Source organism: Procambarus clarkii, chromosome 23 (genome assembly GCF_040958095.1).
Source record: "Procambarus clarkii isolate CNS0578487 chromosome 23, FALCON_Pclarkii_2.0, whole genome shotgun sequence".
NCBI lineage: Eukaryota > Metazoa > Arthropoda > Malacostraca > Decapoda > Cambaridae > Procambarus > Procambarus clarkii.
The window spans coordinates 41608700-41633142 of NC_091172.1; the positions used below are offsets into that span (position 1 = coordinate 41608700).

Sequence of the window (24443 nt, forward strand, 5' to 3'; positions counted from 1 at the left end):
GTTTTGATTAGTTTTTCCAATACTTTCACTATTACACTTGTCAATGATACAGGTCTATAATTGAGGGGGTCTTCCCTGCTGCCACTTTTGTAGATTGGAACTATGTTAGCCTGTTTCCACCCGTCTGCTACGATTCCTGTACACAGGGATGCCTGAAAGATCAGGTGAAGTGGAATGCTGAGCTCAGATGCACATTCTCTCAGAACCCATGGTGAAACGCCATCTGGGCCAGCTGCTTTGTTCTTACCGAGCTCCTTGAGCATTTTTTCCACTTCGTCTCTAGACACCTCTATGTGTTCAATGTTGTTCTCTGGAATTCTTATTGTATCTGGTTCCCTAAAGATTTCATTTTGTACAAACACACTTTGGAACTTTTCGTTTAGTGTTTCACACATTTCCTTTTCATCTTCCGTGAATCTATTTCCCATTTTCAACCTCTGAATATTATCCTTTACCTGCAATTTGTTGTTTATGAATTTATAGAATAGACCTGGTTCTGTTTTACATTTGTCCGCAATCCCTTTTTCAAAATTTCTTTCTGCCTCTCTCCTCACTGCCGTGTAGTTGTTTCTCGCATCTTTGTATCGCTGGTATGTTTGGGGGTTCGGCCTCTTCCTGTATTGATTCCATTTTTGTGTCTTTCGGTCTCTAGCCCTCTCGCAATTTCTATTGAACCAATCCTGTTTCCTAGTTCTGCATCTCTGTTTTGGTATAAATTTTTTTGTGCCTTTATCATATATTTCACAAAACTTGCCATACATCTCATTCACTTCCTTGCCTAGCATCAAGTCTGTCCAATTATACTCACTAAAAAAATTTCTAAGGTCACCATAATGTCCTCTCCTGAAGTCAGGTTTTTCAACTGCTTCAACCTCCTTATTTTCTTCCAGCTTATAATGCATTGCATACTTTATTCCCAAAAAGACATGGTCACTTTTACCCAAGGGAGGAAGGTACTGAATGTCAAATATCTCTTCCTCCTTCCTGGTAAATATCAAATCTAGCATGGAGGGAACGTCCCCTTCCCTCATCCTCGTAGCTTGTTTAACATGTTGATACAAGAATGTTTCCAGGATGAGGTCTACAAATTTACAGGTCCAAAAATCTTCTGTTTTAGCTTCATATGCTTCCCAGTCTATGGATTTCAAGTTGAAGTCACCGACTATCAACAGTCGTGATCTATCGTTATCCGCTCTCGCTATAATCTCTCTCATTATTGTTATAAGACCTTGACGTTTACTATCTAGCTCCTCCTTTGACCATGTGCTGCTTGGCGGTGGACTATATGCATTTATCATCATTAGTTTATCATCCTCATAGCAGATCTCTAGTGCTATTATGTCAACTTCTTGTGGATTGGCAGTCATTATTTCCTTCACCTTTAGGTGTTCTTTTACCAGCACAGCAACGCCACCGCCTTTCCTAATTTTTCTGTCCCGTCTCCAAATTGAGTAGCCCCTTGGGAATATGACCTCATTTAAAATTACATCTTCAAGTTTTGTCTCCGTGAGTGCAACAATGTCTGGTGTCTGCAGCTGTATTACATCACTTAACTCCAGTATCTTCGATCTCACTCCATCTATGTTGGTGTATGCAATCTTCAGGAACTTGTTCCCCCTCTCCTTATTCTTCACTCCCCCTCTCTCTATTGATTTTGTTGGTTTGCCTTTATGTACCACTTTACTGGTTTGCCTACCCCTATCACTTTGTAGAAAAAAGAATTTATTTCTTCTTCATTCCTGCTCTCATTTAAATGTTTTGCCTCGGCGAGGTTCAGTTTCAGCTTCTCTCTATCTTCTTTTGAAAGATCTCGTCTTAACGACCACCCTTTCCCATCCTCATCCCTTTGCAATTTTCTAGCATTCCTTAGTACTTCTTCCATCTGTTTGGCACCGTTTAGGGTGATCCTCAAAGGTCGATCTTTCCCTTTTACGTACCTGCCTATGTGTGTGTGTGTGTGTGTGTGTATGTAACGAGCTTTCAAGAGATTGTCACTTACATAGCTAAACAATATGTAGGGTTCAGTTTCCAAATCAATTATGCGGCTCTCGAACCCTTTTCCCCCGCTACATGCGGGAGATCCCTTTTATTTTCAGCTAAAATATGCATTATATTCAGGGGGGTTCGCCGTGTCATAGCACAACCAAAAGCCCAATATACTCCCCTAAACTTTCCCTATACGTCAACTTTTCCGTTGTACGTCAGGCTGCGAGCAGCCGCGTCCAACAGCCTGGTTGATCAGTCCGGCAACCAGGAGGCCTGGTCGACGACCGGGCCGCGGGGACGCTAAGCCCCGGAAGCACCTCAAGGTAACCTCAAGGTATCCCATCTAAATTTAAAAAAATGCATTTCCAATACCCAATATTATATATATATATATATATATATATATATATATATATATATATATATATATATATATATATATATATATATATATATACTGTCCCTCCCGCTCCCCCACCCACTCAACCCCCACCCCACCCCCCAGGAATAGGCCTGATTTGTTCAAGCCAAAGCCCAATTCACCCGAGTTTTCTCTATCTCATCTAAAAATAACGTTCATTTCCAATGCCCATTATCCAGCCACCACATACTCCCCCATTCCCAAGACCATTTCATAGTGTTAGTGCTGTGGCCATCTACCTAATTTCATCCAAATTAATGACAATTCCCCATTAAATATTGGCAAAAAATATGCCAAATCATATCACAGCCAAAGCCCATTTCACCCAAGTTTTACCTATCCCATATAAATTTAATGTGCATTTTCAATATCTAATATCCAGGTGCCCTATGTCACGCCCTATTCCCAAGACCATTTCATAGCGCAGTGTCCATCCAGCTGTTTCCAAATATCCAGATGTGTTTATATATCTTCAATCCTACGAAACCAGACCTAACCTAACACACAGCTAAGGCCAAATTTATCCCAATTTAATCCAATTTCCACCTAATTTGATCCAATTTATTCAAATTTAATCCAATTCCCGCCAAATTTACCCGAGTTTACCATTTCATAGCACAACCAAAGCCCCAATTTGACCAAGTTTCACCTATCCCAATTAAATTTAATGTGAATCTTCAATATCAGGTCGCCCCCCAATGTCACAGCCAATTCCCAAAGACCATTTCATAGTAATTACAGTCTCCGTGGTGTAGTGGTAAGACACTCGCCTGGCGTATTTACGGTCTCCGTGGTGTAGTGGTAAGACACTCGCCTGGCGTTCCGCGAGCGCTATGTCATGGGTTCGTATCCTGGCCGGGGAGGATTTACTGGGCGCAATTCCTTAACTGTAGCCTCTGTTTAACGCAACAGTAAAATGTGTACTTGGATGAAAAAACGATTCTTCGCGGCAGGGGATCGTATTCCAGGGACCATAGGATTAAGGACTTGCCCGAAACGCTACGCGTACTAGTGGCTGTACAAGAATGTAACAACTCTTGTATATATCTCAAAAAAAAAAAAAAAATAATAATAGTGCAGTGTTCATCCAGCCATTTCCATGTTCCAGATGTGTTTATATATCATCAAACCTACCAAAAGCAGACCTAACCCAATACGGCTAAGGCCAAATTTAACCAAATTTTCCCCAATTTAAGATAATTTCCACCTAATTTGCCACAATTTTATCCAATTTCCACCAAATTTTACCATAGTTCACCTAATCATAGCACAGCTAAAGCCCCAGTTTGTCCAAGTTTCACCCATTCCATATAACTTTTATGTGTATTTCCAGTATCCAATATCCAGTGGTCGATGTCATACTTCATTCCCAGAGACCATTTCATAGTAATAGTGTAGGGTCTGACGAGCCATTTCCAATATATACAGATGCGTTTATATACATCAATCCTACCTTAAAACCAGACCCAACCCTAACATGGCTAAGACCAAATTTAACCAAATGTATCACAATTTAAGACAATTTCTACCTAATTTGCCCCAATTTATCCAAATTTAAGACATTGTCTACCAAATTTACCCGATTTTACGTATTATAGCAAGGTCAATGCCCAATTTTCCCCCCCAAGTTTCGCCTATTCCATACACTGCAAATTTAAGGCGCATTTTCAATATGCAGTCCAATAATCTCGACTGTTTTCTTTTTTTATTTGTTAGTTATGGATCTTTGTTAAATATTGTATTTTATATTCTTAGAAAAGTATTTGTTTGGATATTAACCCAACCACCCGGTACCCTAACCTGCGTGGATCTTTGCCGAATATTCCTGTCAATGTTGTTTATGGACTCAACAACCCTGAAGCTAACCTGCCTTGACCTGACGTTAATTGTTGCACCTTCTTTTTTTGGGGGGAAAGTGATGTTTTTGCATCAACCCAACCGCCCTTGCCCATACCTCTGATACCAAAAATCTTGGTTCCATATATGGTATCTTATTCTTGGGACACAGCCAATCCATCCCAACCTAACCTCTATTAACTATGGGTTTAATGACCATTTTTCTCTACATCAGTTCAAACACAACCCAACCTCATATAAATGGATCTGAACTCCATTTGTACACATGTTCTTAGGAAACATGATAAAATTCGCCATATCTCTATCATTAAATAATAAAATTTTTCCTTAACCTGGCCTATAATCCCCCCCCCCCCAATTGGGACAAATTTGTGTTAGATTTGGGTTATATTAAGCTAATGTGAAAATATATTCCTACTTTAATTCTTTAATATCCATAATTTGCCAGAATTTCGAGGGGGGGGGGGGCGGATTATAGGCCAGGTTAAGGAAAAATTTTATTATTTAATGATAGAGATATGGCGAATTTTATCATGTTTCCTAAGGACATGTGTACAAATGGAGTTCAGATCCATTTATATGAGGTTGGGTTGTGTTTGAACTGATGTAGAGAAAAATGGTCATTAAACCCATAGTTAATAGAGGTTAGGTTGGGATGGATTGGCTGTGTCCCAAGAATAAGATACCATATATGGAACCAAGATTTTTGGTATCAGAGGTATGGGCAAGGGCGGTTGGGTTGATGCAAAAACATCACTTTCCCCCAAAAAAAAGAAGGTGCAACAATTAACGTCAGGTCAAGGCAGGTTAGCTTCAGGGTTGTTGAGTCCATAAACAACATTGACAGGAATATTCGGCAAAGATCCACGCAGGTTAGGGTACCGGGTGGTTGGGTTAATATCCAAACAAATACTTTTCTAAGAATATAAAATACAATATTTAACAAAGATCCATAACTAACAAATAAAAAAAGAAAACAGTCGAGATTATTGGACTGCATATTGAAAATGCGCCTTAAATTTGCAGTGTATGGAATAGGCGAAACTTGGGGGGGAAAATTGGGCATTGACCTTGCTATAATACGTAAAATCGGGTAAATTTGGTAGACAATGTCTTAAATTTGGATAAATTGGGGCAAATTAGGTAGAAATTGTCTTAAATTGTGATACATTTGGTTAAATTTGGTCTTAGCCATGTTAGGGTTGGGTCTGGTTTTTAGGTAGGATTGATGTATATAAACGCATCTGTATATATTGGAAATGGCTCGTCAGACCCTACACTATCACTATGAAATGGTCTCTGGGAATGAAGTATGACATCGACCACTGGATATTGGATACTGGAAATACACATAAAAGTTATATGGAATGGGTGAAACTTGGACAAACTGGGGCTTTGGCTGTGCTATGATAAGGTGAACTATGGTAAAATTTGGTGGAAATTGGATAAAATTGTGGCAAATTAGGTGGAAATTATCTTAAATTGGGGAAAATTTGGTTAAATTTGGCCTTAGCCGTATTGGGTTAGGTCTGCTTTTGGTAGGTTTGATGATATATAAACACATCTGGAACATGGAAATGGCTGGATGAACACTGCACTATTATTTTATTTTATTTTTTTTTTTGAGATATATACAAGAGTTGTTACATTCTTGTACAGCCACTAGTACGCGTAGCGTTTCGGGCAAGTCCTTAATCCTATGGTCCCTGGAATACGATCCCCTGCCGCGAAGAATCGTTTTTTCATCCAAGTACACATTTTACTGTTGCGTTAAACAGAGGCTACAGTTAAGGAATTGCGCCCAGTAAATCCTCCCCGGCCAGGATACGAACCCATGACATAGCGCTCGCGGAACGCCAGGCGAGTGTCTTACCACTACACCACGGAGACTGTAAATACGCCAGGCGAGTGTCTTACCACTACACCACGGAGACTGTAATTACTATGAAATGGTCTTTGGGAATTGGCTGTGACATTGGGGGGCGACCTGATATTGAAGATTCACATTAAATTTAATTGGGATAGGTGAAACTTGGTCAAATTGGGGCTTTGGTTGTGCTATGAAATGGTAAACTCGGGTAAATTTGGCGGGAATTGGATTAAATTTGAATAAATTGGATCAAATTAGGTGGAAATTGGATTAAATTGGGATAAATTTGGCCTTAGCTGTGTGTTAGGTTAGGTCTGGTTTCGTAGGATTGAAGATATATAAACACATCTGGATATTTGGAAACAGCTGGATGGACACTGCGCTATGAAATGGTCTTGGGAATAGGGCGTGACATAGGGCACCTGGATATTAGATATTGAAAATGCACATTAAATTTATATGGGATAGGTAAAACTTGGGTGAAATGGGCTTTGGCTGTGATATGATTTGGCATATTTTTTGCCAATATTTAATGGGGAATTGTCATTAATTTGGATGAAATTAGGTAGATGGCCACAGCACTAACACTATGAAATGGTCTTGGGAATGGGGGAGTATGTGGTGGCTGGATAATGGGCATTGGAAATGAACGTTATTTTTAGATGAGATAGAGAAAACTCGGGTGAATTGGGCTTTGGCTTGAACAAATCAGGCCTATTCCTGGGGGGTGGGGTGGGGGTTGAGTGGGTGGGGGAGCGGGAGGGACAGTATATATATATATATATATATATATATATATATATAATATTGGGTATTGGAAATGCATTTTTTTAAATTTAGATGGGATACCTTGAGGTTACCTTGAGGTGCTTCCGGGGCTTAGCGTCCCCGCGGCCCGGTCGTCGACCAGGCCTCCTGGTTGCCGGACTGATCAACCAGGCTGTTGGACGCGGCTGCTCGCAGCCTGACGTACAACGGAAAAGTTGACGTATAGGGAAAGTTTAGGGGAGTATATTGGGCTTTTGGTTGTGCTATGACACGGCGAACCCCCCTGAATATAATGCATATTTTAGCTGAAAATAAAAGGGATCTCCCGCATGTAGCGGGGGAAAAGGGTTCGAGAGCCGCATAATTGATTTGGAAACTGAACCCTACATATTGTTTAGCTATGTAAGTGACAATCTCTTGAAAGCTCGTTACATACACACACACACACACACACATATATGCACCCTAAGTGATTCAACAAGAGGCTTGCAACGGTCTCTATGCAAGGCATTTTTACGACTATGGGAAGTCTGCAGTTGCTGGTCTCACTCCACAACCGCCTAACCGGAGAGTCATGTTGTAACGGGGGGTGGGGGAAATAGCTCTATCTTGTCCATTATTCCACCCCCCAGTTAACTAACGAGGCCGGGGGAAACAGCTCTCTCTAGTCCGTTATCCCGTCCCCAGTTAGCTAACTATTCTAGAGCGCCTCCAGAGTTCCTAAGACAACCTCTCTCGTTCAACACCTTGTAACCTAGGTATTTGACTACCTAGGTGCTACGACTACAAGGCGCCGTCACTTGATCAGTTACCCGAAACTCCAGAGAGAACTCTAGAATACATAATCACTGCCACAAACGTATAAGAGAAAACGAAAGGAAAGAAATGAATAGTGAAGTAATTAGTGAGGGCTTGGGGGTGAGAGGAAGAGAGGTGGGAGGAGCGAGGAGGGTCATTAGTTGAAAGTGAGAGTTTAGAGAGGGGGTGGAGGGAGAGGTGTAGATAGGTAGAAAAGGAGAAGAGTAGATAGTAGAAGTAGAAGAGTAGATAGTAGAAGACGAAATGCTGCCACCATCCATTCATGATCATTACATACAAGACAAGGAATGGAACTTGTCTGTATCACAAAATTCTCAAAAGATGTTATCAAGAGATCATTATTAGTATGGTCCCATCTTTATCATGTACTCATTCTAAACCATGAAACCAGTAACTACAGAGGCTTTCTCACCTCAACTCAAAATCTCTAGGGAACAAAGTTAAACACAATTTAAATAATAAATTCATAATTATATTTCACATGAAGTATCATAATTTAGCAATTCAATTAAAATGTTCCAGTTTAATATGCAAAGTGAGTCATCATCCAAGAATTCGAGAACCCTACAACTTGACTGCCCCTGATCATCACACAACATATGTAAACACGACCAAGTCACCTAAATGTTCACTCACCGAGGACTGAGTCTAAGTTGAATAGAGAGGGGGGGGGGTCTGCAATTTTCAGGCAGCGTCACCCCCCGTCTGGTGACGGCCTATCTCGACGGCTGGCCTCTGCTCTGCTCCGCTGGCCGGTCTCCTATTGCTTTATGCTCGATAGCTCTCCGAGTTTATATTGGGGAACCTAGTAGCTAACTCCGCCCACAAGTAGATAGCCTCCGGCACTACCAAGCCACTCCTTAAACGTCGGCATGTTTGAAGGCTACCCGGCTCCAATTATACGCTTAGCGGAAGCAAGGTGAAATTCTCATGATCTGACCTCAGGTCACTTGGGGTCATTAATGCTTTGAGGTGTGAGATCTCAGGCAGACAACTGGCGCCTCTCCGATCCTTGTCTGTGACTCATGTACTCTATGTATGTATTAACCTAAACCAAACACTTTTACAGTGTTACAATGTGCATCCTGCACATACAGTAAGCAAATATTTTGGTTACTTTGCTAAGATTCCTGGCAGCGCATCATTATGAATGAAGTACATGCGTATTTCTTGGACTCCATTGATGGTGTTATCTCTGAATTCTGCGAATTTCCTTTTCGTATTCCATTATATAATGACGCAAAGTATGCGAATAGTTAAACTTGCTCAATGAATTTGTGTTAGCTTGCTAATGTAATTGTATGGGGGTTGCATAAGTTTGTTGAGAATATAATTGAATGCTAGTTTAGTTCATTTATTATGAATCCCATCATGTGGGGCGGGTAGTGGGAAGGGTTACCACGGTGGGAAAATGGACTCTGGTAATGAGCCCAACAATTCATTTTTGGCTCAAGCAAGAAAAACAAACAAATAATGGGTAAACGAAATTGCCAAAATTAATTTGTGCAAGTTTTGCAAATGTGATTGTAAAGTTTTTTTTTGCATAAGTTTGAGAATATATAATTGAATGTTAGTTTTAATTCATTTTATTAATGCAGCCCCCCCCCCCCTATTCCCATCTTGCTATGGGGGGGGGGGGCTAAGCCGAGCAGTAGTAACATCTAGAAGTCTGCTGCTTTTATTGGTTGATCCATAGATGTGTACTGGCTCCTCTTGCATCATCATCGCATTAGTAGCAGTTAATAAATTAAACAACTAGCATATGTAAAGAGCTAGTCTAACAATTTATGCTTATTTTATTTTTATTTTTATCAGGCCCACTGCCCTTCTATCCAGCAGACTGCTGCTGGATGGGTTACAATTGAGCCAAAAACAGTTGGTCAGGACGAGATACGGCCTCATTTTAGAGACATTTACTATAGAAAAAAGCTTGAACGTCGGGGACTGAACGCGGGCCTGCACGAGAGTTGTTCTTGACACTCAAATGTTTAGAGATTAAAATCTCTATAATTAGAGGGGGCAACTAAAATACCGCATTATTTAGTGAAATATTGCAATGTCCAATAGTTTGGACGTTGGGGAACTGAGTCAGGAGCATTATTTAGTGAAATATTGCAATGTCCAATAGTTTGGACGTTGGGGAACTGAGTCAGGACTTGCACGAAGGTTACTCTGCATGAGGACACACGTGGGAGAACCTTAAAAAAAAATTTGTAGGCCAGAGTTTTGAAAACATTAGCAAACCTTTTGATACAGAATGAAACTCTTAAATATTAACATATATATTGAAGAATAAATCTTCCTCTATGAGATATATCTTTTTAGTTAGTTTAAAAGTTTTCATCTATTGTAAAAATGATGCCTTCCTAACATGGCAAATTAAAATAATTTTTTGTTTATGAAATCGTGTAAGTATTTATGCAATATTTATTATAAAACAATCATAATACGCAGTGGCATATCATTTTTATAAAGAGGCTTTATAAGGTAAATATAATGGCAATGCGAAAATCTTTCTATCTGACGTATTTTTGTTTTAAATAAATACACTTGGGCGAAAAACATGTCTATTGCCCGCGTGAGCGACTTGGGTGGGCTCTTGCAGATTCTATGTATTTTAATCTCTAAACATTTGAGTGCCAAGAACAACTCTCGTGTAGGCCCGCATTCAGTTCTCGATGTTCAAGCTTTTGCTATAGTAAATGTCTCTAAAAATGAGGCCGTATCTCGCCCTGACCAACTGTTTTTGGCTCAATTGTAATTTCCCATCCAGCCGCAGTCAGCTGGGCAGGACCCAGTGCAGGTTTGGAAGGCTTTGGAAATTAAAGCACCGTAAGATTGTGAGTGTTCAAGTCTAGGGGGGACTAAGCATTTTTTTTGTGTGAATGTGCAAAGCCCGTGTTTATTTGTGTAAGTTAAAAAAATTGAGTTTTTGTTTGTGTATAAGAGTTTAGCAATGTGTTTAAGTAAGATTGTGCAACTGTTTTAAGTTTAGGGGGGACTAAGTATTTTGCGCGAATGTGAAAGCCCTGGGTTTATTTGTGTAAGTTAAAAATTCAGTTTTTGTTTGTGTATAAGAGTTTAGCAATGTGTTTAAGTAAGATTGTGCAACTGTTTTAAGTTTAGGGGGGACTAAGTATTTTGCGCGAATGTGAAAGCCCTGGGTTTATTTGTGTAAGTTAAAAATTGAGTTTTTGTTTGTGTATAAGAGTTTAGCAATGTGTTTAAGTAAGATTGTGCAACTGTTTTAAGTTTAGGGGGGACTAAGTATTTGCGCGAATGTGAAAGCCCTGGGTTTATTTGTGTAAGTTAAAAATTGAGTTTTTGTTTGTGTATAAGAGTTTAGCAATGTGTTTAAGTAAGATTGTGCAAATGTTTTAAGTTTAGGGGGGACTAAGTATTTTGCGCGAATGTGAAAGCCCTGGGTTTATTTGTGTAAGTTAAACAAAAAAAAAATGAATTTGTTTAAGCATGTGCTATCATTAAAAAACTTCCAAAGTAATGACAGTAATGCCAAAATGGCCCGGAAAGTGGAGTTGGAAATCCTGTTGGACAACATATTCGACCTCGAGACACAAATGAAGGTCACTACCAAAGATACCTTACAAGCAGAACTTATTGCGGAAGGAGGAAAGAATCGAGGCAATTACAGAAGCACCATACTGTCCCCCGAGCTCAAAGCAGCAGCTAAAAGCCTTCGTGAGAACAAGGAGATAGTTGTCAGGAGAGGCGACAAGTCGCCAATATACGTCATTCCTAAAAAAGACGAATATCTGGCGAAAATGAACCACATACTCTCTGACCAAACTAAATTCCAAAGGGTAACGAAAGACACTACAGCCGAATTAAAAGCAAAGGTCAACAAACTGATCGAAACTGTGAACGCCAAGAAATCCGGACTCCACCTGCCAAAGATTATTGGGGAATATAAACCTGGATATGCGTATGGAAATGTCAAGACACACAAGCCTGGAAACCCACTTCGGCCAATCATTAGCCAGATACCCACACCCACGTACAGACTGGCGAAGCTACTCAATGGCCTGCTGACTCCTTATGTCCCTTGCGCCTTCAGCCTGAAGTCTCCAAAGGAATTTGTTGACTTACTGCGGGGCACACGGGCCACAGGGATAAGAGCCTCGTTGGACGTAGAATCACTGTTCACCAACGTACCTGTGGACGAGACAATCGGGATGATAGCCGACAGAGTGTATCGTGATCCAGCCTGTACTCCTCTTGACATACCAGAAAATATTCTAAGGAAACTACTCCAAGCTTGTACTAAAGAGGCACCCTTCTTGAGCCCGGATGGGCACATGTATAAGCAAGTAGATGGGGTCGCCATGGGTTCTCCTCTAGGTGCCCTGTTTGCAAACTTCTACATGGGTACCATCGAGCAAAAAGTCTTAGTCGACATGAACTTGAAACCGGCCATACACTGCAGGTATGTTGACGACATTTTTACACAGGTACCTGATGTCAGACATCTGCAGGAGCTGAAGGAGGCGTTTGAGCAGAGTTCCGTGCTGCGTTTCACTTACGAGATGGAAAAGGATGGGAAGCTGCCCTTTCTAGATGTAACAGTCATGGAAAAGAGCGGAGGTTTCCACACTGCAGTCTACACTAAGGAAACGAGCATAGGAATGTGCCTAAATGCCAACAGCGACTGCTCAGACAGGTACAAGAGGAGTGTTGTTAACGCATATGTCGACCGTGCTCTCAGCCACAGCTCAGAATGGAAGCAAGTCGACGAAGAACTCTGTAGGGTAAGGCAGGTCCTAGTCAACAACGGCTTCTCCAATGGTTTCGTCGAATACATCATAAGAAGGAAAGTGAAACGCCATGCAACCTCTGAAGAGACAACTAACACAACACCTATACCCCCTATTAGACTATTTTACAGGAACTTCTTTTCCACAGCTCATAAAATGGAGGAAAGGGTACTGAAAGATATTGTTAATAGAAACGTTATCCCTACAGACAAAAATCAGAGGATACAGCTGACGATTTACTATAAAACCAGAAAAACGGCCAGCCTACTCATGAGAAACTCTCCAGACACAAAGCAGAATGCTTTAAAAGAGACCAACGTCGTCTATGCCTTCAAATGCCCTCTTGGGGACTGTAAGCTCCAAAAAACCCAGTATATAGGCAAGACAACAACATCTCTTTCTAGGCGTTTAACGATGCATAAGCAACAGGGCTCCATTAAGGAACATATAATCTCTTCCCACAACCAAACCATCAACAGAGAAATCCTAGTAAACAACACAGAAATCATCGATAGATACAGCGATAGCAGGCGGCTTGACGTTTGCGAGGCACTACACATTAAAAAGTCAACACCAGCAATCAACAGCCAATTAATGCACAACTATATTCTACCCACCTCAAGACTCCGCTCCAATATAGACGCATCAAGAAATATGGACCAATAGGCTTTCTACAATCACTTCCATTCAATACCCATTGTTTCGTGTTCTGTCTTGTGTTGATGAAATTAATACCCATTGTTTCGTGTTCTGTCTTGTGTTGATGAAATTAATACCCTATTAATGCCACCTCACCCCATCCACCTCACTCAAATGTAGATATAAACAAATCAGAGATGTGTAAGTTCTATTCAGTTGTGTATGTGTAAACTAAAGTCTTTGAAAATGTAATAAGTTTTACGAAACGCGCTCATGTGTCGCGTCAGACTAGAAATAAAAATGAATTTTGGAGAATTGATTTTTGAATTACCACCAACAGTGAAAAGAAATGTACGAAAGATCGAGAAAAATCGTGTTAGAATTATTAATCTTACATTTTCGGTCATATTTAATAATATATGTCTACAGGAAAGACTGCTACCAAAATATACTAATATATATATATATATATATATATATATATATATATATATATATATATATATATATATATATATATATATATATATATATATATATATATATATATATGCAATTGACGATCACAAAACACTGATCATTTTATGCGGAAAATCCACAGAGAAATATGAAATGAGGTGAACGTTTCGGCTTGTTAAAGCCTTTGTCAACACCAGACTGACTAAAGGAGAAGGGAGAAGGGGGAGGATATATAGGCCGACATCTGACCAACCCATCCCTAGGGAAAGAATTAACCAGAAACAGGTATAGCTTAGCTTAGAATGGTCAAAGAGGATTAAGCGGTCAGAGAATAAGGATGAAAGATTAAAGAAAAGCCTCATGAACACACAATATATGAATATAAAATTATAATGAGACATTGTAAGCCTCTCTATCAGAGTTTTTTCTTAAACTGTTGTGCAATATTATAACTTAAAAATGGATCACGTTTGTACATTCCAGTACTAACATTAAAAAGATTTGGACACTGATTAGAGCAGACTCAATTAAATTCCGTTACACGAAATCCCCACAATTGGTAATGCTTTTTGCCCCATTCCAGTTAATATTGTTTTCGCATAAACTCGTATGTAGATACAATGCATTAGACGTTTGGGCAGTTCTAATACTATACACATGTTGTGACAACCGCAATTGTAAGGACTTTCCTGTTTGTCCAAGGTACACAGAATCAAAATCATTGCAGGGAATCAAATACACACAACCTGCTGTATCAGGGGAGTTTTTTATTAAATTGGATTTGATCGTACTATTAGTGAACACCAAATTTATATTAAGTTTCTTAAAAATCAGAGACAATTTTTCAAGTCCACTCGCATAAGGTACCACCAATGAGTTAATAATTTTTGGTTTCGCCTTAGGGATGTGATTATAAAACGTACGCTTGGCTTGTTCAAACGAGAAATCCAAAAACCTCTTAGGATATTGTAAACTCTTCCCAATTTCATATATTTTAGCAATCTCTTCATCAAAAAACTCAAGGCTGCATACCCTCAAAGCTCGTAGAAACATTCCTGAAAATATTGCCTGTTTAACTTTACTATGATGATTCAAATAAAAATGAACATACGACCCCACGTTGGTAGGTTTCCTAAAAGAAACCTACCAACGTGGGGTCGTATGTTCAATTTTATTTTCTGTATATAGTGAACAAAAGCAAAAACAGTATTGTGGGAGGAGAATGTGGGTGAGTCAGGTGACTTGAGGGAGGGCGTGAGTGGCTGGCTGGTACACGGCGGTCACTCCTCGTTACTTTTTGACTCATAATAGCAACTTAGTGGTTCGTTATGGTGAACAAAACATGCTGATACTTATATATAACCTGTGTATATAGTGTAGTAACCGACAAAGTATTTGTTCACTGTTTGATGAGCATAATTGAATCAACAATATGCACACCATATTTTTGAGTACAGCGATGATTCACTCATTTTATTATATAAATATATCACACAACACACTATTGAATAATATTACAGCAAAAAAAACTATGAAAAATCAATCAGAGACATTGAAATAATTAGGTAATTAGGCCTGACAGCTGGCGATCAACAGACCGCCTGGGACGCACGCTGAGTCAGCGCCTGTTTTTTGTCAGATTTCCCTGCCCTATAGCGGGCAATATATGCCACTTACGATTTTTTTATTATTTTTCCCATGATCAATGAACACAAATTAACAGGTTAGGAAGAAAAACGATTTTTTTTGTATGCGCCGGCAGGTGTGGGTGTCAAATGGTACATAGCCATGCGCCATTTAAGGGTTAAAATATTTTAGACAAAATCGGCAGAATTGATATTGGTCTATAATTGATGACTTCAGTGAGGTTGCTGCTTTTATGGACTAAGGTTACTCTTGCTTTTTTCTCAAAATATCAGGAAAGGTTTAGAGTTCATATAATTTGTTGTAGAGCAATGCAATGGCTGGAGCTAAAAATCTAGAGGCTTTTTTGTAAATTAGGGTTGGTATCTCAACATACAGTATTTATGTATGGGATTCATTCATCCACTGCAAATTACCTCAAACCCATCATCACCAAACGAAAATCTGCTATCAGAACAATAAAACTGTCTTCAAACAGCACACAGCCTCTCTGTTTAAATCCCTGGACATGCTACATATACATTCGCTATACACATCCTCTTGTGCTATTAACAAGTACAAAACCTTGTTCCTAAATGCTAACCCTGATCTGAAACTCTCCATTGATAGACGTAATAGAACCCACAAGCACCACATCATAAATAAATATTTCTTTGATATAAATTATTTATATAAATTGACAATCAGGATAATATAATTGCCAATCAGGCTAATATAATTGCCAATCAGGCTAATATAACTTTGAATCAGGCTTTATCACCCACAGGGTTATTGATCGATGGAACTGCCGAAGCCATAACTGCTAAAACTGTGCTGAATTTCAAAATATACATGGAAAAAATCATGAAGGCAAACTGGGAGGGGGAAGGGAACCTTCAACAAGCCGACTTCCTGTTCTCATTGAGGCCACTCGGGTTAGTGGCCCTCAGGTAAGTCGGGTAAAATATTATTCCCAGACAATTACAGAACTACTCATAAAGTTAGGCTAGAGTAATAAATTTCTGGTAAATTTAGAGTGATAAATTTCTAGAGTACTATAAATTTAAATATCATATTAACTTGACTGACAGCTATAAATGCCAATCAGCCTTCAATATACTCTTCGGTGAATTATTTATAATCAAGAGTAGAACTCATAAATAGGACTAAAAAAAAAAATGGACATCAGTTTGCATATGAATCTGATGAGAAAATTCCTTGATTAACATACATTTACTTACCAATCAAATGGTCTCACCTTAAGTACGTCTCAGATTGTCTTCTTCACCAACTCCAATGCTAAATAATATTACAACAGAAATGTCTATAACTTAGCTACAGAGTATATTACATTTTAAATAAATTTCCACAGAAAGGAAAAAAAGGAAGCACATTATTTACATAAGTATGAAGAAAAACATTTAAAGCTTTGTTTTACCTTTGCTAAATTAAAGAGATATTTCTATACTTATAAGCAATTTTGAGTTTTCCTAGTGACAGCTTCTCTAGTTCTTGCTTGGTCATCTTTCATAAAAAAACAATATAATAAAATATCTTCAGATCTTTACCTTTCATTGTGAAGTGTATTTCTCAAACAAAATATAATTACCTCTGAAGGACATCCAACTGACATTGTGATAGCACACTGTTAGATTAAAAGTAAGTTAATATACTATTATGTGCCTCATTATCCTTCAACATTCTCTTAATTATCTTTCACACTCGAAGTGTTTAGCCTATTATCTGCATGTATCATCTTGTGCCTCTTCATATTGCCAAGACGACTGAATCTCTTCCCACACTCTGGACACTCGTGTGCTTTGTCACTTGAATGCACTAATATATGAGTCTTCATAGTTCCACGCTCACTGAATCTCTTCCCACACTCTGGACACTCGTGAGGCTTATCACCTGAATGCACTAACATGTGCTTTATTATAGTTCCACGTTCTCTAAATTTTTTGCCACACTCGTCACATCGAAAAGGTCTCTCATCCGCATGCACCATCCTGTGAGTATTCATATGTCCACGCTGAGTGAATCTCTTTCCACACTCTGGACACTCATGAGGTTTGTCACCTGAATGCACTAACATGTGAGTTTTCATACTTCCATGACGACTAAATCTCTTCACACACACTGGACACTCATGAGGATTGTCACCTGAATGCACTAACAAGTGACACTTCATATCACCAAGACGATTGAATCTCTTCCCACACACTGGACACTCATGTGGTTTGTCACCTGAATGCACTAACAAGTGACGCTTCATATCTCCATGACGACTGAATCTCTTCCCACACTCTGGACATTCATGAGATTTGTCACCTGAATGCACTAACATGTGAGTCTTCACATGTCCAGGACGGGTGAATACCTTCGAACACTGTGGACACTGGTGAGTCTTCATCTTCTTTATAATAATAATAATAATAATAATAATAATTTTTATTTAGGCAAAGGTACATACATAAAGAGATTTTACAAAGTTTGTTGGCTTTATAGATAAGAGCTAGTACATACAATGCCTAAAGCCACTATTACGCAAAGCGTTTCGGGCAGGAAAAAACACTACTGACTAAAGCTTAAAACTAATGGGTAAAAAGAAAAAAATGCGTTGAGTACAAATAAAAATAGAGGTAAAAGAGGGGGGAACATTGTTGAAAAAACAGCACAAATACAATTACAAATTATTACAGAAAATTACATTAAAACAGCGTTGATTTGAAAAACAAAAAACAAAAACAAAAAACATACATGGGTTGACAATAGAGAGGTAAGGTAGGTTACAGGGAATTTATTAGGTATGGCTTCGTTTTTAACTTAAACTGGTTGAGAGAGGTACTGTCTTTAACATGGTTGGGAAGGTCATTCCACATTCTGGGCCACATTATGACAGGTGCAGTTTGAGTGAAGGTTTTCTACCCCGGATGTTGGGAGAAGCGTCAAGGCTTGAGTGTTGTTTAAGTTAAGTTTAAGTTAAAAGCGAAGCTATACCTAATAAATTCCCTGTAACCTACCTTACCCTTCTATTGTCAACCAATGTCTGTTTTTTTCTTTAAAGAGCGCTGTTTGTCGACATAATTGTATTTGTGCTGCTTTTTCATCTATGTTTTCATTTCTTGTTTTCATTCTACTCATTATGTTCAATTAGTATTAAGCTTGTCATTTTAGTTTATCATGCCCGAAACGCTTTGCGTAATAGTGGCTTTAGGCATTGTATGTACTAGCTATATACCTATAAGTTAAACAATCCTTGTAAATATTTATTGTATGTATGTACCTTACCTAAATAAAATTGTATTGTATTGTATTGTATTGTTTCTTAGAGTTAAACTTGATGTGAGCACTTGGCGGTCAATGGTGGTGCTTCTTCTTTATGATAGGTGCAGTTTGTGTCAAGGTTTTCCCTTAATGCTCGTGCTGGACATCACCGGCTGGTACGCTGCTAAAATGGCGGCGGTTGTTTACCCTCTCATCACCTAAGCGTTCCAATTTTTTTGTCTAGTTCCACATATCATTTTTTCCTACTTCTTACTTTTGTTTATAACTGGTCATTTACAATTAACAATTGTATTTATCCTCATGTTTATCAATCAAAGAATGTACTTGGAAGTGTTTCTTTAAACATAATGCCACACAATCATACTTTTTTAAAGGAAACATAGTTTCCATAGTGGAAACTCCCATAGTGGATGTATCCGAACCAAGATGAAACTGACCCAAGTATCAGTTGGGTCAACCCAAATATCGCGTTTTCAAAAGGGTCGCCCATGTTGGAATAGACAAACGCCGAAAAAATATTATTGAAAACCTCTTGATAACTTATTAAACCAAAATTATTTATTAGTCAGAAGAAAGACAGAAATGGGATCTATGTGTAAAACACCTACCAGATAAATATTTTAAGTAAAACCGAAGATATTTGTAGTTGTATAAAAGTGGCACTTTTCATCGTTCGTCGAGCTCGAAACTCGCCGTATTCATTTATTTATTTATTTATTTATTTATATATATACAAGAAGGTACATTGTGTTAGAGAGAATACTTATTTACATAGTATTTACAATCTTGTAAAGCCACTAGTACGCGCAGCGTTTCGGGCAGGTCCTTAATCTAAGAGATTATTTTAAGTAGGCAATTTCTGATCAGGGGGAGAAAGATACTGACAGTATGGGGCTTAAATTTTTATTGATAAAATAAAATAAATTCTGCGGAACATGTAGATATATAAAGTAAGAATTAACAAAAGTAACAATTCCAAGTCCGAGGACTAAATTTAACTTAAAAGGTACACCCGTAGTAAGTATGAGATAAGCTAGCTTAGCCTAGTGACATGGTAAACGAATTCTGCAGAAACCTAAAGCTTAACTGGTACTAAAATTAAGGCCGTGTGCAAATGTGTAGTAATTATATAACATTAGGATATAACAGGCAGGACACAAAGAGTAACTAATAAGTGAGAGACCACATAACACATAATGGACCCGACCAAGAGGCCGTAAAGACCTAATGAATAAGGAGAAGGGGGGCCTGACTACAAGTAGGTCTTACTAGCACCTAGACTGGGCAAAGTATTAGCTGCGGACAGCGGGACACTTGGGGACCGGCGCTGCACCCCCACCGCAGGCCAGCGGCTGGACCCCCCCCCCCCCCCCCCCGAAGGGCGAGTGCCAGCTGGCCGCGAGAGGCACTCAAAGTGGCAGAGCAACAACGTCCCGTCTGACGTAGGAGGTAAAAGCACTACTCTTCCACCTGTCGACTGCCATTATTTCTGATGGGGCGAGCCCATCCCGAGACAGCTGGGTGGCCCTGCCGATACGAAAGGAATGCGGCGCGTAGTCAGCTGGAGGCAAGTCTAGCGCCGAGAGGGCAGCGCGTAGGATCCTGGAGAAATCTTGCCTGGTGACAGGAGCGCCTGCGGCATGTTTGAATATGGGCCCCGGGCCCACGCCCCTGTAGTTAAAGTATTTAGACAGAGCACGGACCGGGCAGTACTTGCTGGAAGGGTTCGGTCTCAGGGAGAGGGTGGGCGTGCGACCTGCGCTGTGCTTGTAGGTGTTGAAGACGATATCTATTCCTGCCGTCGTAAATGATACCTGCTCAAGGTTGAGCGTGTCCCGTCCACGCTCCACGTAGACCGCCTCACGCGGGCGTAGGCAGGCGTGGAAAGCCAAGAAAAAGAGCGCCCTGTAGCAAGACTTCTAGGCAGAGTTACATACGCCTCCCAGTGCCCGCAGCAGGCGATGCAGGAGGTTCCTCGTCACAGGGAGATGCCGCGCAGGGGCCCGCTGTGCGGAGTTACGTGCCCCTTTGAGGAGTTGGGTGACCAGGAATTGCCGTGTTGGGTCCCTCCTACCGTGTAGCTTGCAGACGAAGGCGTTTGCTGCTAGATGTCTGCTTTTTTTTAAAGAGCGCTGTTTGTCGACATAATTGTATTTGTGCTGCTTTTTCAGCTATGTTTTCATTTCTTGTTTTCATTCTACTCTTTATGCTCAATTAGTATTAAGCTTGTCATTTAAGTTTTTCATGCCCGAAATACAATACAATACAATACAATTTTATTTAGGTAAGGTACATACATACAATAAATATTTACAAGGATTGTTTGACTTATAGGTAGAGCTAGTACATACAATGCCTAAAGCCACTATTACGCAAAGCGTTTCGGGCATGATCCAATAGTGGCTTTAGGCATTGTATGTACTAGCTCTACCTATAAATCAACCAATCTTTGTAAAAATTTCTTGTATGTATGTACCTTACCTAAATAAACATTTATTTATTTATTTATTTATTTATAGATAGGCGTGCAGAGAACGGAAAGCCAGGCCCCGCGAGAGCAGAGATTGCAGGAAGTTCACCAGGGTCGAAGATGTAGCATCAGAGGGGCATTCTCCTCGCCGCCCTGCCGAGACGTAGGCGGCGTACTCCACCCACTTAGCCCTGTAAGCACGCCTCATCGCTGGCTGCAGGGAGTTGAATAGGGTCCTCACAGTTGCAGGGTGAAGTTGCAGGGCAGGAGGTGCGCGGGAACTGTTGTCGGCGTCTCGGCGAGGCCTGCTTCTCGCAGGAACAAGGGCGGCAGCGTCTGTAAGCGGGAAAGAGCATCACAAACCCCGTTTAATTTTCCTGGGAGGTGGGAGGGTAGGAGTGTAATGTTATGAATGAGTAAGAGCACTGCCAAGGGCCTGACAATTTGCATTAGTAGGGGGCACCTAGCAGAGAGTGAGTTGAGCACGTTTACCACTGCACTGTTGTCCGATTTGCACACCAGCCTCTTATTGGCCAATACCGGGGCGAAAAGTGCTTGTTATGACCCTGGGTTCCTCAGTGGAAACCAGAGGTCAAAAGTGAGCTATTAAACTTTCTTATAGTACAGTTGAGCGCATCACGAGTGGCAATTGTTTGTATCTTCCCTGCCAGACGTAAGACTATTCTTGTTTCTCAAAGAGCATTTAAAGATTGAGCTGGGGGTTGATTATTAAATAATAACATAGGCACCAACTATGTTTACTAATACTTTAATCATTTGTAAAGTAACAATACGTTGCATAGGGGAAGATCTTTAATGTGCTTAGCTGCACGATCAATTAGGCTCCTTCCGGCACCACGACATGCGGGAGGCCTAGCTGGTCGCTATATGTGAACACAATAGATTTTGTGATCAAGCAGCCTGTGATTCATGTCATGCTGAGATCAGTCTGACGTTACAAGCAGTTATTGTTACTTAAAACTAAAACAAGTAAAATTTTCCGAGTATACATATAACACTATAGTTTTTCTATGACTAATAATAAAAATCTATTAATCAAAAGTTTAGGACTAATTAACTAAAAATAAAAATCTACAAGTGAATGTAAACACAGTCAAGTATAATATTCATGTAGAAAGAGAAAGAAAAAGAGAGAGAGAAGGAAAGAAAGAGAAAGAAAGAAAGGGAGAAAGAGAGAGAAAGAAAAGAAAAAACAGTCATGTATAATATTCATATTAGCACCATGCAATATAACTTCGATTAAGTAAAAATCTCAGACATTTTTAAATCAAATGAAATATGAGAGCCAGAGAGAGAGCGCCACAGAGCCAGAGAAAGAGAGAGCCAGAGAGAGAGCGTGAGCCAGAGCCAGAGAGAGAGAGAGTCAGAGCCAGAGAGAGAGAGAGCCAGAGCCAGAGAGAGAGAGAGAGAGCCAGAGCCAGAGAGAGAGAGAGAGAGCCAGAGCCAGAGAGAGAGAGAGCCAGAGAGAAAGAGAGAGCCAGAGAGAGAGAGAGAGAGAGCCAGAGAGAGAGAGAGCCAGAGCCAGAGAGAGAGAGAGCCAGAGAGAGAGAGAGTCAGAGCTAGAGAAAGAGTCAGAGCCAGAGAGAGAGAGAGCCAGAGAGAGAGAGAGAGAGCCAGAGAGAGAGAGAGAGAGAGCCAGAGAGAGAGAGAGAGCCAGAGAGAGCGAGAGCCAGAGAGAGCGAGAGCCAGAGAGAGCGAGAGCCAGAGAGAGCGAGAGAGCGAGAGAGCCAGAGAAAGAGAGAAAGAGAGAGAGAGAGAGAGAGAGAGACAGAGAGAGAGAGAGAGAGAGAGAGAGAGCCAGAGAGAGAGAGAGAGAGAGAGAGAGAGCCAGAGCCAGAGCCAGAGAGAGAGAGAGAGAGAGCCAGAGAGAAAGAGAGAGCCAGAGAGAGAGAGAGAGCCAGAGCCAGAGAGAGAGAGAGAGCCTGAGTCAGAGAGAGAGAGCCAGAGAGAGAGAGAGAGAGAGAGCCAGAGCCAGAGAGAGAGAGAGAGCCAGAGCCAGAGAGAGCCAGAGCCAGAGAGAGAGAGAGAGAGCCAGAGAGAGAGAGCAAGAGAGCCAGAGAGAGTGAGAGAGCCAGAGAGAGCCAGAGAGAGAGAGAGAGCAAGAGAGCCAGAGAGAGAGAGCCAGAGAGAGCCAGAGAGAGAGAGAGAGAGCAAGAGAGCCAGAGAGAGAGAGCGAGAGAGAGAGAGAGCAAGAGAGAGAGAGAGAGAGAGAGAGAGAGAGAGCGAGAGAGAGAGCCAGAGAGAGAGAGAGAGAGAGCAAGAGAGCCAGAGAGAGAGCGAGAGAAAGAGAGAAAGAAAGAGAAAGAAAAAGAGAGAGAGAGAGAGAGAGAGAGAGAGAGAGAGAGAGACAGACAGACAGAGACAGAAAGACACACACACAACAAAAGAGGAGACAGAACAAAATTAAGGCAAGGTGAGAGAAGACAGAACAGAAACAACAGAGAGAGGAGAGAAATGAGAAATCATTGAAGAGAAGGGGAAGAGAAACACAAGATAAGAAAAAGATACAAGAAAAATATACAAGATAAAAATGACATAAATGAATACCACAAATATAAAAAGTAAAGGAAGAGAGAAGCTAGAAGAGACAGGAAACGAGAGGTGTTAGAAGAGAGGAGGAAAGGAGAGATTAAAAGACAAGAAAAACAGGAGAGAAACGTAAAAGAAATAAAAAAAAGGGACATTTGTGAGGAGAGAAAATAAAGAGACCAGAGAAGACCATATATCAAGAGTGTGAGGATAAACACTTATATATTTTCTTAGTAGACATCCTCTGGCTCTTGTTGCCCCTCTTGTCTACGAATTGTACTTGCAAGTTTTCCCTGAAAAGATATTAACAAAATTAATATTTAATTATTTATTTATATAAATTACACACACACAAACTTTATATATATATATATATATGTCGTACCTAGTAGCCAGAACGCACTTTTCAGCCTACTAGGCAAGGCTCGATTTGCCTAATAAGCCAAGTTTTCCTGAATTAATATATTTTCTCTAATTTTTTTCTTACGAAATGATAAAGCTGCCCATTTCATTATGTATGAGGTCAATATTTTTTTATTGGAGTTAAAATGAACGTAGATATATGACCGAACCTAACCAACCCTACCTAACCTAACCTAACCTATCTTTATAGGTTAGGTTAGGTTAGGTAGCCGAAAAAGTTAGGTTAGGTTAGGTTAGGTAGGTTAGGTAGTCGAAAAACAATTAATCCATGAAAACTTGGCTTATTAGGCAAATCAGGCCTTGCATAGTAGGCCCAGAAGTGCGTTCTGGCTACTAGGTACGACATATATATATATATATATATATATATATATATATATATATATACTTGGACAACGCAGAAGGCCCATTGGCCCATCAGATGCACCCAATTGGACCATCTGATGTAGCCCAATGGCCCATCTGATACAGCAGACATACAAGCATAATACATAGGTA

At 40.1% G+C, this 24443-nt stretch overlaps 1 protein-coding gene across 3 annotated transcripts in view; it reads left to right on the top strand.

Annotated features, from left to right (window-relative positions):
- Positions 1-24443, top strand: part of LOC138367918 (uncharacterized) — a 189696-nt gene that overhangs the window by 38118 nt on the left and 127135 nt on the right. The window contains exons 4-5 of one of the 3 annotated variants that reach the window (XM_069330198.1): positions 15986-16164; positions 21022-22735. The exons of 1 other annotated variant lie outside the window; for it this stretch is intronic. In XM_069330198.1, coding sequence (XP_069186299.1) covers positions 15986-16164; positions 21022-21025 — 183 coding nt within the window. In that variant the 3' untranslated portion in view covers positions 21026-22735. Of the gene's footprint in view, positions 1-15985; positions 16165-21021; positions 22736-24443 lie in introns of those variants that run through there. One more of the 3 variants, XM_069330200.1, reaches the window with a different exon arrangement.